The sequence below is a fragment of the Rhinoraja longicauda genome, chromosome 11 (genome assembly GCF_053455715.1).
Source record: "Rhinoraja longicauda isolate Sanriku21f chromosome 11, sRhiLon1.1, whole genome shotgun sequence".
Classification (NCBI taxonomy): domain Eukaryota; kingdom Metazoa; phylum Chordata; class Chondrichthyes; order Rajiformes; family Arhynchobatidae; genus Rhinoraja; species Rhinoraja longicauda.
Genome location: NC_135963.1, coordinates 47,343,685 through 47,360,491, shown reverse-complemented (window position 1 = coordinate 47,360,491; position 16,807 = coordinate 47,343,685). Strand labels below are relative to the sequence as shown.

Here is a 16,807-nt window from a genome sequence, read left to right as displayed (position 1 = left end):
GGTTGGACACGTTAGAGGCAGGAAACATGTTCCCAATGTTGGGGGAGTCCAGAACAAGGGGCCCCAGTTTAAGAATAAGGGGTAGGACATTTAGAACTGAGATGAGGAAAAACTTTTTCAGTCAGACAGTTGTGAATCTGTGGAATTCTCTGCCTCAGAAGGCAGTGGAGGCCAGTTCTCTGAATGCATTCAAGAGAGAGCTGGATAGAGCTCTTAAGGATAGCGGAGTCAGGGGGTATGGGGAGAAGGCAGGAACGGGGTACTGATTGAGAATGATCAGCCATGATCACATTGAATGGCGGTGCTGGCTCGAAGGGCCGAATGGCCGAATGGCCTCCTCCTGCACCTATTGTCTATTGTCTATTGTCTATTGGAACAAGAAGGTAAACAGATAAATAAATATAAATATAAGAAACGCAAGAATGATTCCTGGGTAGTTACAGAAAACACCACAGTTACACCAACTCCTTTGGCACCCAGACTGAGAGTAATTAGACAATAGTATATTATGTTAATTCAAGGTCACCCTCCATAATTATTTTCCAGACTAAAGTAGTGTTAGAGGATTAGTAGCATATATCCATAAAGTGGGGTTGTAATTATGGCAACAGCGGTGTGAAGGATATTAAATGACAAAGCCAACCGTCATGCCAAAATATTCTGGGAAACTACAAAAGATTACAACTCATACTGCACATCACTTATTCTATTATTTACTAGATTTTATACAATTAAATACAATTTTAATCATCATTATGTGGCTATTTCTCATCAAGGTGAGGAGTGAATTTTATCCATTTACCCGAAATACAGACCAATGAAAAATATTATATTTACTGGAGTTAACAAACTCCATTAGGAGATGAGGATTTTTTTTGTCAGAATGTGGTGAATCTGCCACAGATTGGCCACAGCCAATGTGGAATTCATTGCCACAGGTGGCTGTGGAGGCCAAGTCAATGGATATTTTTTAAGATGGAGATTGACACATTCTTGATTAGTAAGGGTGTCAGGGGTTATGGGGAGAAAGCAGGAGAATGGGTTTGAGAGGGAGAGATAGATGAGCCATGATTGAATGGCGGGATAGACCTGATGGGTCGAATGGCCTAATTCGAATAGCTTCTAGAACCTATCAACTCACATGCATTCAGCAGCTGCAAGTAAACATTTAAAAAACATTGTTATCAACCACACAGACAGGTTTAGTCTGGTATTATAGCACCATACTGCAACTATCAGCAGAAAATGCTGCACTCAGGAAGTCTGACAGCATCTGTTCAAAAAGAAACAAAGGTAATGTTTTACGTTGCAGGTCGTTCATCTGACCTGGGAGAGAGAGAGAGATGCAAAGGATGGTTTTGATATTGCGTTGAGAATGTAGGGGGGTAGATACAGGGCTACCGATGGTGGACTGTTGGCAATCCCAGCGAGAAACAGATCTTCAAGGTCAGCACTCCTGGAAGAGAAGTCTCATTGGCCTTCTTCACCCCCATGGATTCCTTACCCACCCCTCCCCACACCCTCTGCAACTTAACACTAGCGTGTTTTCTCTTTTCACTGATACTGCCTGAAAAGTTTTTTTTCCAGCATGTTCTGTTTCTTTTCAGTTTTCCAGAAGTGATTCTTTTTACTTCCACAACGGAACAGTCTGACCTGAAGCTCTGTGACGGTGATTTTGTTCTCACTTGATCATGGGTGGGTCCTGTCAATGGCTGACGACCTGTGAGTCACGTCCAAGTGTGTGAACACACCCTGGTTCCTTGGTAAGGTTGGGTCAGTGCCTGGAGCTATGAGCACAGATCTGATGACGGAAGATCTTGCCTCTGGATGCCTTTTTTTTAAAAAAACGATGATGTCTTATAGGAAAATGTTACCATTCAGTAGAATCAACGCTGATCAACAGAAGCGAGGCATTTTTTTATACATGTGCCTTCTGGTTTGATACAGCATTCCTGTTATATTACATATTGACCATGTTATCGATGTACACCCAGGTGCTGTATAGAACTAGCATTCGACCAGTAAAAGAGTTGGTTCAATCTCTAGTCAGTGTCAAGTTAAAAGGTCAAGGGCTACGCATCTATGGTGCTGCCAGTTGCCGAACAGAGTACATAAGCTAGGGCAAGAGATAAAAGATGGTTGCACAGAAGTTAGACACAAAATGCTGGAGTAACTCAGCAGGACAGGCAGCATCTCTGCAGAGAAGGAATGGGGGACGTTTCGGGTCAAGACCCTTCTTCTGTCTTTGTCAGATGGTTGTCTGGGGCCAGGAAGAGGGAGAAACACTAGTGTTCTGTGAAGGTTCAGCCCAAGTTCACTAGTGGCCAAAGGACAACCTAACCTGGTAAGCTGTGGAACTACATGCAAGGCATAAAGTCATCTGATGGAACATTTCTAAAGTCTGCACCGTTGAGAATTATAGCCTTCACAAAGTGGAACAAAATGAGGCTTCATGAACAAATAAATGAACAAAAAACGTCCAAAGACGTACAGGTATGTAGGTTAATTGGCTGGGTAAATGTAAAAATTGTCCCTAGTGGGTGTAGGATAGTGTTAATGTACGGGGATCACTGGGCGGCACGGACTTGGAGGGCCGAAAAGGTCTGTTTCCGGCTGTATATATATGATATGATATGATAAATACATTTAAAGCCCTTTGGCTATTAAAGAGGTGTCTAATGCACACTCACATATGAAGTCTTCATTGACTTCATCAGCTGTGCCTGTTGCTAAACTGATAATGTTATCAATACACCCATTTCCTGTTAACCCAGTGCGGAATAGACATGACGTTAATTCGAGTAAATGATCTGCAAGCAAGGAACTTATTGAAAGTTGAAGGAACCAGTTACCATGGCAACCACCCTCATCCATCGCATGTGTCATTTGCTTACTTCGTCAAAACGATTTTCAAGATTTATATCCTGATCATGAAAGGAAAGGAAAGTACCAAACATTTCTCTAAAAGGTCCTCTTTATTAAAGCTATTTGAACCTACTGACCTCTGCTAATGGTGAACACAAATTTACTTTCATACTCTGTCGTTTCCCAGGAGCAAATCCATGCAGTTAGGATACGTGATGGCTGAGTAGGGAATGGGAATTTATAGGCTAATCTGTCCATGCCAATTGTCACCTCAACATCATGTGCGTTTATGTTCCATAATAATCTCGAGGCAGTGCCTAATCAAGTGCCTTCTAGAAATATAAACGTGGTACAGTCATTTATCCAAGCCCACTGTCCAATTGCATCAAGAAAGTGAGAGGGATCCTGACAAAGCTTTTTCAAGGGTGAGCATCTGAACAAGCAGGGGAGTAAAGACTGCACATTCAGTTGCTGGTGGTAGAGTTGAGGAATGGGAGATAGGCCTGAGTGTATAGTTGGTAGAAAGGATACAAGTTGGGAGAAAGCCCGCACCAAGCACGGTGCTTGGTGTTGAGGAAGGCAAAGGATGAGTGGGAAAACATCAAGCATCAGATAAGAAATTCGTGAATACCCACTTGGGTATTTGACGTAGGTTTCGACGTAGGATTTGACGTAGGATTTGACATATGTTTCTTGCTATCTAGCTGTTCCAGAGATGTGTTTAGGGCCAGGGAGATGGCGCCTGCTGTGACCTGTGGCGACAAGATAGGTTGTACAGGCAAACTGCAGTGGATGAAGGCTGTTGGGAGTGTGGTCCATCATCATCACCATCACCAGTCGTTTCTAACACGTGGTGGTGGTGGAGGTCACAGCCATTGGACAGTAGTCATTCACGCACAATACATTGCCCTCCTTTGACACTGTGATCATAGGTGGGGACCATGAATGGGTTAGTGAGAGATTAAAGATGTCTGTGAATACTTCAGCCATTTGGTCTGCACAGGTCCTGAAGATGCTGTTGGGAACTCCCTCCCAGTCTTGCCTTTCGCAGATTCACTCTCATTATTGGTCGACACCCAGGGTCATTTTTTTTATTTTTAGATTTAGAGATACAGCGCGGAAACAGGCCCTTCGGCCCACTGGGTCCGCGCCGCCCAGCGATCCCCGCACATTAACACTATCCTACACACACTAGGGACAATTTTTACATTTGCCCAGCCAATTAACCTACATACCTCTACGTCTTAGGAGTGTGGGAGGAAACCGAAGATCTCGGAGAAAACCCACGCAGGTCATGGGGAGAACGTACAAACTCCGTACAGACGGCGCCCGTAGTCAGGATCGAACCTGAGTCTCAGGCACTGCATTCGCTGTAAGGCAGCAACTCTACCGCTGCGCCACCGTGCCTTCCACAGCTTCCACAGAAGCTGCTCAACTTTAATTTATGCCAAAAAACGTGAATTCTCCCTCACCTCCATATTTAATCATTCTTCAAGAAAACGGTTTTGAATTATTCCAGAACTTCATTGCCTTTATTATTGAAGCAAGCCAACTGAACACCCAGCCTAAGAGGAAAATAAGACATCCCGTTACAATCGTGTTGATTTTGCCATATACTTCCCTGATTTATTGTTTATTATCTCATTCCACTATTTTCCGACTATCAACAATGTTATAAACACCTACCACCTGAATCTACGGTGGTTTTGGGGGGCTGGCTTTTCTTATCCGAATTCCACTTGGCACATGAATAGATTATGCAACAGCTTTTAACCTCATATGTGGTTTGCAATCCAGTTCACCAAGGTAGAAATATTCTTTTGATTTCTATTTACTTTGAATCGAATCGAATCGAAGGTGCAGCGGTAGAGTTGTTGTCTTACAGCGCTTGCAGCACCGGAGACCCGGGTTCGATCCCCACTACGGGTGCTGTTTGTATGCAGTTTGGGCATTCTCCCTTTGACCACATGGGTTTTGTCTGAGATCTTCGGTTTCCTCCCACTCTCCAAAGACGTACAGGTTTGTAGGTTAATTGGCTTGGTGTATGTGGAAATTGTCCCTAGTGTGTGTAGGATAGTATTAATAAGTGGGGATTGCTGGTCGGTGTGGACTCGGTGGGCCAAAGGGCCTGTTTCCGCACTGTATCTCTGAACTAAACAATGGCTTGTTAACACTCTATCTCTTGGTTTTCACTATCACACAAGGAAAATCTCCACCTTCAAATAATCTAAACAATAAAAAAATTACACAATGCATTTGGAACTGCTTTAGCCTTTGTTCACTAGAATTGGATGATAATTGCTATATGGAACTGGCATGAAGGAAAGAAAGGTCAGTAGATTACTTTTACATACCCTGCCCTTAGCAGTATGGGTAGAGAATTCATGGTGATCTTTAAAAGAGCGATTTGTAATATAACAGTTTAAAAAGCAGTAAAGCAGCACCTGTGAATGGGATTTAATAGATGTCTCCTTCAGAGCTGGCACCAAGGCAGAAAGACTGAGTGGTCTCCTGTCATGTGACGTTTACGTGCTTCTCTTCTGCAGATCACAGTGCTTAAGTAAACAAAACATCTGATATATTTTGAACTGATATAGAATGCTTTCAACATAACTAAACATTGCAAGGGATTTCCAGAGGAATGTACTCAGGCATATAACTAAACACATCAAAAAATTCAAAAGCTGATCCCACACCCGAGTGTGTTGCAATTGTGTTCTAGGATAAGTGATGGGTGAAGCCAGAATATAATAATTTGAGGGATACAAGTTCAAATCCCAACCTGGAATTTTGGACATTTGGAGTTTGCTTAATAAAGATTTTATGATTAATAAATATTAGGGGACAGATATCCAGTGGGAGAAAAAAAAAATGTTTGGCCCAGCACAGTCACTTACAGAAGGAAATTTGGTGCTCTCACTTCATCTGGCCTATACACTGATAGAGTTATAGAGTTAGACAGCATAGAAACAGACTCTTCAGCCAACTTGTTCATGCCGAAGTCTTGAGCAAGTCTTGTTTGCCTGCATTTGGCCCATATTCCTCAAACTCTTTTCTATCCATGCACCAGTCCATATGACTTGCACCTGCTTCCTCTGGCAGTTAATTTCATTTACCCACCACCCCTTGTGTGAAAATTCTTTCCCCTCTCGCCTCAAATCTATGTCCTCCTGTGACTGCAGTCCTATCTATCCTTCGGAATAGCCAAGTAACTGCCTCAGCTTTGTTACTATACAAATGGTTCACAATTTTCACCTCCTCAGGACCACGAGGAAAGGGCAATAAGATCTAGCATAACCAACAACGCCAACAAATAATAATTGACTGATAAACTTGGCACCACAGGGATAGAGAAGATACACTTTGGGGGATATTCCAATTCCACATCATGGTATGATTGTCTGATACAGAGAGGACCAAATTCAATTGCAATGACCCCTCTCCAGGTTTGTGTTCCTGTGCTGAAGAGGTTCCTAGGCAACGTGAATCAGTGCTAAAGGATGATCAAAATATTAACTTTCTGAATGTATACAATCTCTCCTTCTTTGGCCAAAATCCAAATTCTGCCATAATGTAACACTGAAGTATTCTACTAAAAGAGCTAACTTAACTTGATTTCCCTTTTACAGCACAAATGGACCACTAGGCTGCAAATCCATTTTTATTTTAAGTGGAGGATTACGTTAATCTGTTGCCATTGCTTTTACTTTGCAAAAGGAACAAGAAATCCAATCTAGAAGCAGCAGACGCAGCTGTGTGATAACACCGGAAGCAGTTCACCTTAATAGGGATCTTTCACATGCTTGGCACCATTCCACAAATTGTAGGATGGGCAGGACGGGGCAGAGTCTGATGTTGCGCAAGAGCTGAGTTCTGATGTGAATGATGGAGCAAAGCCTGTCTGATGACAGAGGGCTGGGCTCTTGTTCATGTCTGAATCACATTCATCGCCATTTACTGCAGGAGATTCTGAGATGTGTCACAATTAGTCAGGCAGAGAGACAGTATAAGTTCACTGGATCAACACCTTGCTGTACATTTCTTCTCCTGCAATAATCAACGCCAGTGAAACTGTTGTATGGACTGAACTCCTCAGTTGAAGATGAATGCATTCTTGTTACTGAGTGGTTGCAGCTTTATTTTAACATTATCCTATGTCTCTGGCACCTACGTTTGGAATGGTAGAAGATACCTAGGTAGGTCTCGACTCTTATTTCTCATTGATTGGAACAAATTAGCAAGAATGTTAACGTTTGAGTGAACTACAGATGGTTAATTTACATAAAATACAGATATTGTGGTGTTTTCAAGCTGAACTGGTTATATAAGATATTAAAGTTGTGCATCAAGTTATTACATGCGTTGTCTGATAGGTAGACTATAAGTTGTGTAGCCTTTTTTACCACTTTACATTTTAAACAATGTTAAGTCTTCATGTCAATTTTGACCTTTTAATCACAAGGAAATTATAAAGAAAACTTGGATGAAATTGCTTGGGGTAAAATTTGTCTTCATTCGTTGTATCCATAGAAACATATACGACTTGGACGTAAATGTAATGGGTTGGTTAGTAAGGTTATAACTATTTGGAAGAGACTGGGCTATATAGGGAAGTCAACATGGCTTTGCACACAGCAAGTCATGTCTTACTAACCTGATCAAGTTTTTGAGGCGGTGACGGAGGTGATCGATGAGGGTGGGTAGTGGATGTTGTCTATGTGGATTTTAGTGGGTGATCCAGAAGATTAGGATGCAAGGAGACTTGAATGTATGGATTCTGAACCAGCTTACTCATTGAAGTCGGAGGGTTGTGGTGGAAGAGCATTTTTCTAGCTGAAGGTCTTTGACCAGAGGAGTCTCCAGGGATCTGTGTTAGGACTTCTGTTGTTTGTGATGCATATAAATGACTTGGACACTAATGGAATCAGTCTGAAGAAGGGTCTCGACCCGAAACGTCACCCATTCTCTCTCTCCTAGATGCTGCCTGACCTGCTGAGTTACTCAAGCATTTTGTGATACCTTGGACACAAATGGAGATGGGTTAGTTTGTAGGTTTGCAGACGATAGCAAGATTGCTGGAGTTTAATGCAGATGGCATTTAATGGCAGATGGCATTTAATCCGAGCAACTGTGAAATGTTGCGCTAGGAGGTTGAATGTAAGGGGAAAGTATACAAATAATGGCAAGATTATTAACAGTGTTGATGTTCAAAAGGATCCTGGGGTCCAAGTTCATAGCTCTCCGAAAGTGGCAACACAAGTAGATGCACTGGTAAAGAAGGCTTACTGTAGGCTTCCCTTCATTGGTCAGGCCTTTGAGGATTGGAGTCAAGAACTCATGTTGCAGGTCAATAAGACTTAGGTTAGGTCGCATCTGGAGTATTACATGCATTTCTGATTGCCCCATTACAAGAAGGGAGGCTTTAGAGAGGATGCAGAAAAGGTTTACTGGAATGGTATCTATATTAGAGGGTATTAGCTATAAGGAGAAGTCGAATAAACTTGAATAGTTTTTTCCGGAGCTTTGGAGGCTGAGAGGAGACCTGATAGAAGTATGTAAAATTATGAGAGGCATTGTTAGGCCAGTCAGAGTGGAAATGTCAAAGACCCGAGGGCATAGCTTTAAGGTGAGAAGGGAAAAGTTTAAAGGAGATCTACAGGGGAAATTGTTTACAAATGGAATGATGGTGCCTGGAACATGCTGCCAGGAGTAATGGTGGAGGCAATATCATAGTGCCATTGAATTACATGAAGGCAGAGGAGATTAATCTAACTTCGCATCATGTGTGGTGCAGACATTGTATTGCTCCTGTGCTGTACTGTTCTATGTTCGGTACAACTTTAAGAGAAATAATCTTGCTGTTCTTTCAATTATTAAATGAAGTTGCGTAGAATTGAAAACGACAAGCTCTGATATTAATTCAACCCACAGTTTGTTGTTGTTCATCCCTTGGGTTCGAAGATGACCATGACTTCACTTTCAATCTTATTATTTCGACCGCTGATTGGGATCCCCGCCAGCCGCGGTATGTTGGCCGAGGTTGAAGTCATGACTTGCGCTTGACTTGGATTTAAGTGAGGGGGAGTTGCGCAGATGGTCGGCCTCACTCTCTCGTCCCGGCCTATCGGGCCCCAGCAGCAAGACATAGTCGAGACGGCTGGGGACAGGTCGGGATGCAGTGGATGGTCAGAGGTGTCCGACGTATCTCACTCTGCCCTGTTTGCGCTCCACGGAGCTTTGCTGGGATTGTCTTTCTGCCCAGTGAACCTTCTGGTGGTTTCCTCTGCACAATCCGCTGAACCCAGGCTTCACATGCTGGGTACATAAGTTAGACAAAGGTCTATCTAGACTAGGTAGACAAACCCACAGTTTGAAAGGAGTGGTTAAAGTAGTGGCCAATTAGTTATTTTTCAGTTGAACTCCTGTCTATAGTTGAACTATGGGTGCCTCATGATGTCAATGCATCACAGATGGGCAGATACCTTTTGAGTGTATATAAACTGAGCCGTTATGCATGAAGAACCAACTCCATTGCAAAAACTACGTTCAATCCATTGCTGGATTTCCAAGTACACAATTGTGTGTCAAAGCAATCGATCCCATATTTAATGACACATTCACTTGCAGTTAATTGCAATATATTTCTGCCTCGTGAAGTGTATTTTGTGTCTCCGTTTTATTGCCTTGTTCACCTCACTAAGCTCTGCCTGCATGTCCCGGGTGATGTTATTACATTTCAGTAATATCCCCTATTCTGCCAGAGTGCTATTATTGTGCTTCACCTGGAGAGAGGAATGGTTGGAGTAGCAGCAGTTGTGGATAGTGGGAAATGCCAAGTGCAGACAGCTCCCTTGGGAAGGCTCAGCGAATTTATAGCATTCATTGACAAAGAGTCCTCCTCGGACCCACCTGACTCCTATCTCAATGCTGAATCACCAGGATATAATCAAAGCCAGGAGACCTGCTGGATCATCAATGCGATGATGTGGTAGAGATTCAGGAAACTGGAAACAAATGGGGCTTCCAAGAGAGTCTCAGAGTTACTAGCACCTCAGCAGTGCACAGCTCAGACTCACTATACAGACAGCCACAGCCAGAAACACATTGGACAAGGGGAAGGAGAGGGCTAGGCAAAAATATGACTGCCTTCCCAATATCCCTTATCAAGGTATATGGGAGATTATCTGAAGAAGGGTCTCAGCCCAAAACATCACCCATTCCTTCACTCCAGAGATGCTGCCTGTCCTGCTGAGTTACTCCAACGTTTTGTGTCTATCTTTGGTTTAAACCAGTATCTGCAGTTCCTTCCTACACATGAGAGATTATCTCATGCTCCTTGACCCTGGTGATCTGCTCATTCTCCTGGCACTGATAACTTAAACAAACCTCCTGGGATTAACATTCCTGGTAACAGTCCTCACTGTTCCCTTGATTGTACATCAGAGTCCTGCAACAATGTGGGACATGGTTAAAGATGCATGAGGGTGATAGCTATTGATATGGCTGCCTGTTTCAGACGCTCAGCTCAAAGGGATGGGGGGATTCTGATCTGAAATGTTTGACGTCAACCATTTCAGCAGAATGGGTTTAGATCGAAATAGAATCTTCAACCCACCCAGGGGCTTATTTTAAATACACAATGGGATGAGCATTATTTAAATGACAGAATGGTGGGGCTCCTATCGTGAACATCAGTGGGACAGCATGGCTGGGGCATTGATGGCAACGTGGGAAAGCTGAAGGCACCATCTACATGCCATCATCTTGTTGTTGCTAAATCTTGCCAATCTGGCACCAGACCAAATTTCCAAGCAAACGTTTGATATTTTGTAGAATGATCAGACGTTTTTGTGCTGGAGTAGCTGCTAGCCCTGATGCCTCTTGAGCTAAGCGGAACAATCACGATTCCTCTCACTGTTTCTTCCCCATGGTGTGCTTCAGAAAGGGTCAATTCTCGATTTGGCAGCTGTCCCCCACCAAGCAGTGCCATGTGCTCAATTTCTAGACCCTTTGGGTGAGCTGCCAAGAGGAAAACTATAATTCAACACAGAGGTTTCTAGGAAGTTGAGCAGAATCAGAGAAAACCCTATCTTGAGAAGTTACAATTAAGACAATTCTCAAGATTTTCTAACAATTCGTTCACCCTTCCTTGCTGGTTGGTGAATAATGGAACATGAAGTGATGAACTAAGGGTGGTTAACAGGCTGAAGTGCCTACATGTTGGGCCAGAATAACTATCGCTCCCCTCTCATGCTTTATACCTAGCTGTGGGTGTTGCAAAATGTGCCACAGGATAAACCTTGTCCTTCCTACTGAATTCCTGCATTTCATCAGTCTCTCTGTCCAGCAAAACCCTCACTGCAACAGTCTTACTGGGATGGAAGTGCTGATATTGCTACCATTACAAGCATGTCCCTAACTTAACAGGCTGTCCTGACTTTCAAAATTCTTTTATTATTGAAGAATGTTCCGGAAGAAGAGAATACAAATTTCCACACTGGAAGTCTGACTAGGGGACATTTTACAAACACAGCCAGAAGGGCTGCAACCTACATTATGAATCAGTCTGAAGAAGGGTCTCAACCCAAAACATCACCCATTCCTTCTCTCCTGAGATGCTGCCTGGTCTGCTGAGTTACTCCAGCATTTTGTGTCTACCTTATGAATCTTAACGTTGAGAATGTTGCTTCAGTGTATTTTGATCAAACCTTGATGCCTCAAGCGTAATCAAATCCTCTGTAGATTGAAAACGTGAACAGCAAGGGGTGAGAAGGTACAAGAGGGACTAGTCTATTGATGTCTAAAACCCGACCTCTCAATAAATGAGGAAATATCCAGTTCACGTTTGAAGGGAACTGCAAACGTCATTCGGAGATTTCAATCTACATATGGATTGGACAAACCAAACTGGCAAGGAGAAGAAGAATTTATGGATAGCATTAGGGTTTGCTTCTTGCAGCAGAAACCTACACGGGAAAAGGTTAATTAAATTTGACAATTTGACAATTTGTTCAAAGTGTCACCACTGTACAATAAAATTCTAGATGCAGTTTGAGAGTAATCACTAAAGAATCTTTAACTTAAATAGTGGCAATTATAATGGTCTGAAAGAGAGGTTGTCCAGGGTGGACTTGGAACATCGGCTAAGCGTCAGGTTAGTGGGGGAATAGTGTATAGATATTCATTATTGATATGGGTTATTGATTGTGGACGATCAGCCATGATCACAATGAATGGCGGTGCTGGCTCGAAGGGCCGAATGGCCTCCTCCTGCACCTATTTTCTATGTAACTAAGATGGATGTGGGAACTCTTGGAGACAAGGCTGTTTAATTAATAGCAGGAAACAAATAGCAGGGCGGCACGGTAGAGTTGCTGCCTTACAGCGCCAGAGACCCTGGTTCGATCCTGGCTACGGGTACTGTCTGTACAGAGTTTGTACGTTCTCCCCGTGACCGCATGGGTTTTCTCCGAGAACTTAGGTTTCCTCCCACACCCCAAAGACGTACAGGTTTGTAGGTTAATTGGCTTGGTATGAATGTAAAAATTGTCCCTCGTCCAGTGTTAATGTGAGGGGATCACTGGTCGGTGTGGACTCAGTGCACATTTTCATTCTTTAGTATGCTTCTGTTACCAATATTGCTGTGCTGAACACAGATGCTGATTTTGAAAGGCAATGTATTATTTGCAAAATCACATAATAGCAAATCAATGTTTACCGCCAGAAGTTAGAAACCTCACAGAAATTGCAAAATGTTTACTGTTCCTTCCTGGGTTTTTTTAAGTTACTCCCTTGTGTGGTGACAGGCCTAATGGTATAGATATTAGGCATCCAATGCATCATAGCAGTTTCAGACAAATTCAACAACCTATTTGGTGATTTGGAGCTCAGTAAATAACATTTTTCTTCACTTACCTCAGCATTGGTCAGTAACCACTGGGTTAATTCCACCCAGACACATACCAGTCGAATGCTTCAACCTGAGTCAGTGTTAACTTCACAGCAGCCTGTGGTTAGCACCTGAAAGGTGTCCTCTAAATAATGCAGCACTTCAATTGCTTAAAGGAAGTAGACCTCATCCAAATACAAGACGCCACCCGTATATATATATATATAAATCTGTAAGGATATGTGCATGTTGTTTAAAATCTGTGATTGTCCTTTAAACAATTTGCTATTTATATACCCACAGAAGGTAACCATCCTCCAATTTTGTAAATCTTCTTTACAATCTTCTCCAACAGTGGCTTGAGTGTAGAGTTCAACCGTGTAGAGAGATGGAGTTGAGAAACAAATAAGCTGCTAAATGGAGACACAAAGGGCGGTGAATAGTCTATTTATGTTCCTGTAAAAAGACTTGCATTTATATAGTTTGAGTTTAGTTTAGTTTATTGTCACGTGTACCGAGGTACAGTGAAAAGCTTTTGTTGCGTGCTAACCAGTCAGCTGAAAGACAATACATGATTACAATCAAGCCGTCCACAGTGTACAGATACATGATAAAGGGAATAACGTGAATAACGTTCAGTGCAAGATTAGCACCTATCATATTGTCTCAAAGCATAATATAGCTGATGAAAAATTCTGAAGTGTTGTTACAACTGCAACAGAGCATAATCTATATGCTAGGTAGACACAAAAAGCTGGAGAAACTCAGCAGGACAGGCAGCATCTCTGGAGAGAAGGAATGGGTGACATTTCGGGTCGAGACCCTTCTTCAGACTGACGTCAGGGGAGTGGGCGGGACAAAGATAGAATGTAGTCAGAGACAGTAAGACTGGTGGGAGAATCGGGAAGGGGAGGGGATGGAGAGAGAGGGAAAGCAAGCGCTATTTGAAGTTAGAGAAGTCAATGTTCATACCGCTGGGGTGTAAGCTACCCAAGTGAAATATGTGGTGCTGTTCCTCCAATTTGCGCTGGGACTCACTCTGACAATGGTGGAGGCCCAGGACAGAAAGGTCAGATTGGGAGTGGGAGGGGGTGTTAAAGTGCTCAGCCACCGGGAGATCAGGTTGGTTGAGGCGGACTATATGACCCGATCACTTGAAAATGGTCCTTTGCCTTGGACATCACTTTTATTGACCTGGTGCAGAAGTGGGCAACTACTTAATTTTAATAGGGATAATTGGAGATTGGAAAAGGGAAAGCTATTCTTTAAATGAATTTGTTTGACTGTAATGATTCAGGGTGGTGGGGGAGGGGGGGTAGGAGAATTGATGGGGTGGGTACAATCACAGCCAATGTAAATCAACCCAGCTGCGCATCATTATAGGTGTTAGGTCTCAGTGTTTCTGGTTTTGCTGTACATTTGTTAAATAATTTAAAGCCTGGTCCCATCAGCGACTATGTTTTTTTTTCCCATTTTAAACCAAGTAGTTTTTATAGGGGCACAGAACTTAAGACAAACATTTGGAAATCTTTTACACATGAAATCCCATGCTGAAATACTGGTGATAGATGAAGGCAACAATTCACTTCCCTTATTACTTATTCATGACGAGGGATCGATGCAGTTTCCATGTTTCGGACAAATACAGTAAATGGTTGGGGACTCATGAATGTTGATGAACAGAGGGACCTTGGGGTTCAACTCCATAGTTCCCAGACGTTAGTTAGTTTGTGTAATTCATTGTCACATGTACCGAGGTACAGTGAAAAGCTTTTATTGCGTGCTATCTAGTCAGTAGAAAGACAACGCATGATTACAATCGAACCATTTACATTGTATAGATACACAATAAGGGAATAATTGTGTTATAGTGCAAGATGAAGCCAGCAAAGTCTGATCAAGGATAGTCTGAGAGTCACCAAAGAGGTAGGTCGTAGTTCAGCACTGCTCTCTGGTTGTGGTGGGATGATTCAGTTGCCTGATAACAGCTGGGAGGAAACAATCCCTGAATTTGGAGGTGTGCGTTTTCACACATGGGGTGGTGTTAAAGGCATATGGCATATTTGCCATCATAGGTAAGGACACAGAATATAAAAAATAGGATGTTATGTGGGAACTTTGCAAAATACAGGTTAGGCCACATAATAAGTATTGTGTGCAGTTATGGTTGCCACATTATAAGAACAATGTGAATGTGCTGTTGTGTAGGAAAATAACTGCAGATGCTGGTACAAATCGAAGGTATCACAAAATGCTGGAGTAACTCAGTGGGTCAGGCAGCATCTCAGGAGAGAAGGAATGGGTGACGTTTCGGGTTGAGACCCTTCTTCAGACTGATGCTGAATGCACAAAAAGCTGGAGTAACTCAACGGGTCAGGTAGCGTCTCTGGAGAAAATGAATAGGTGACGTTTTGGGTCGAGACCCCCCTTCAAAGAGGAGATTCACCTGGATTGGATAGAAATAAATAATTACTTCTACCGACACGGTGGCGCAGCGGTAGAGTTGCTGCCTTACAGAGAATGCAGCGCCTGAGACTCAGGTTCGATCCTGACTACGGGCGCCGTCTGTACGGAGTTTGTACGTTCTCCCCGTGACCTGCGTGGGTTTTCTCCGAGATCTTCGGTTTCCTCCCACACTCCAAAGACGTACAGGTATGTAGGTTAATTGACTGGGTAAAATGTAAAAAAATATATTGTCCCTAGTGTGTGTAGGATAGTGTTAATGTGCGGGGATCGCTGGGCGTCGCGGACTCGGTGGGCCGAAGGGCCTGTTTCCGCGCTGTATCTCTAAAAAAAATCAAAAATTATAAGAGACAGAGATAGGGTCGATTGGCAGAATCTTTTTCCAGTGGTTGAGGTATCAAAAAAAAGAGGGACTAGGTTTAAAGTGAGAGGAAGGAGTTTTATCGGGAAGTCAAGGGCAAAGTTTTTTTTCCATACATAGAGAATGACTGATATCTAGAACTGGCTGCTGGAGGAGGTGATATAATCAGATATAATTTATGCTTCAAAGACATTGAGACAAGCAGTTCAATAGGAAATGTACTGAAGGATATGGAGTTTTTGTAGGTAAAGAACTGTAAATAAGCAAAATAGACTCTAAAGATGTAAATACGCAAAAAGATCAGCATGGATCAAATGAAAGGTCATTTTTATACTCAAATTTATGATTCTATGTTGTCCCTTTAATACAGCAAGGAGCATCATAGCAAAAATAAAATATTGTACCCTATATTTTCCCCTTTTGCTGCCCATTATCTCCGGTTTATCAGCACACTTGGTCAAACATAGTTAGACACACAGTCTTTCTGTGGTTTGCAGGTAAAATGTCTATGATGGACAGTTAATTGGCTGTAACTATGATGGCTGGGCTGTTGTTTTGTGTTCCTGTGTAATCATTTGAAGCAGGGCAGGGCCATTATCCAACAGTCACGGCAGAAACAGGGTTGCATGCCTGAACAAGCCTGGGGAACTCCTGGGTAAAGACAAAAAGAGTGCTTGTGTGAAGCAATCAGGCCTAGCTCTAACTTGCCTTCCTAAAGACTGAGGGCTGATTCTCTGTCCAGCTATTCATTAGCTCCTGAAGAAAACAGCTGCCAGGACTTTAAACAACCTTTCCTGTGCAATAAGATAGACACAAAATGCTGGAGTAACTCAGCGGGACAGGCAGCATCTCTGGATAGAAGGAATGGGTAATGTTTTGGGTCGAGACCCTTCTTCAGACTGCAGCATCTGTAGTTCCTTCCAACACTTTGCCTTGCAGTACGTTGTTTGCAACTATACACAATGGAACAGGGAAAGGGGTATAGTTATTGACAACTATTACTGATGTACTGGTGACTATATTTGTTTAAATTGTGCAAGAAACAAATTGCTGGAAGAACTTAGTGGGCAGGGAGCATCTGAAGAAGGGCCTGACCTGAAATGTCCTGTCCATTTCCCTTCACTGACGCCACCTGACTCATTTGTGTTCATTCAGCAGTTTGTTTTTCACACAATATTCCAGCATCTGCAGTCTCTTGCACCCCTAACTTTATTGAAATTGTTGTATTT

General features: G+C 42.7%; 1 protein-coding gene across 1 annotated transcript in view; it reads left to right on the top strand.

Moving 5' to 3' along the window:
• Window positions 1-6,754: 6,754 nt before the first annotated feature.
• Window positions 6,755-16,807, top strand: part of LOC144598135 (laminin subunit gamma-1-like) — a 66,602-nt gene continuing 56,549 nt past the window's right edge. Inside the window, exon 1 of the mRNA XM_078408027.1 lies at window positions 6,755-7,061. Within this exon, the coding sequence (XP_078264153.1) occupies window positions 6,968-7,061 (94 nt within the window). The 5' untranslated portion in view covers window positions 6,755-6,967. The remainder of the gene's footprint in view (window positions 7,062-16,807) is intronic.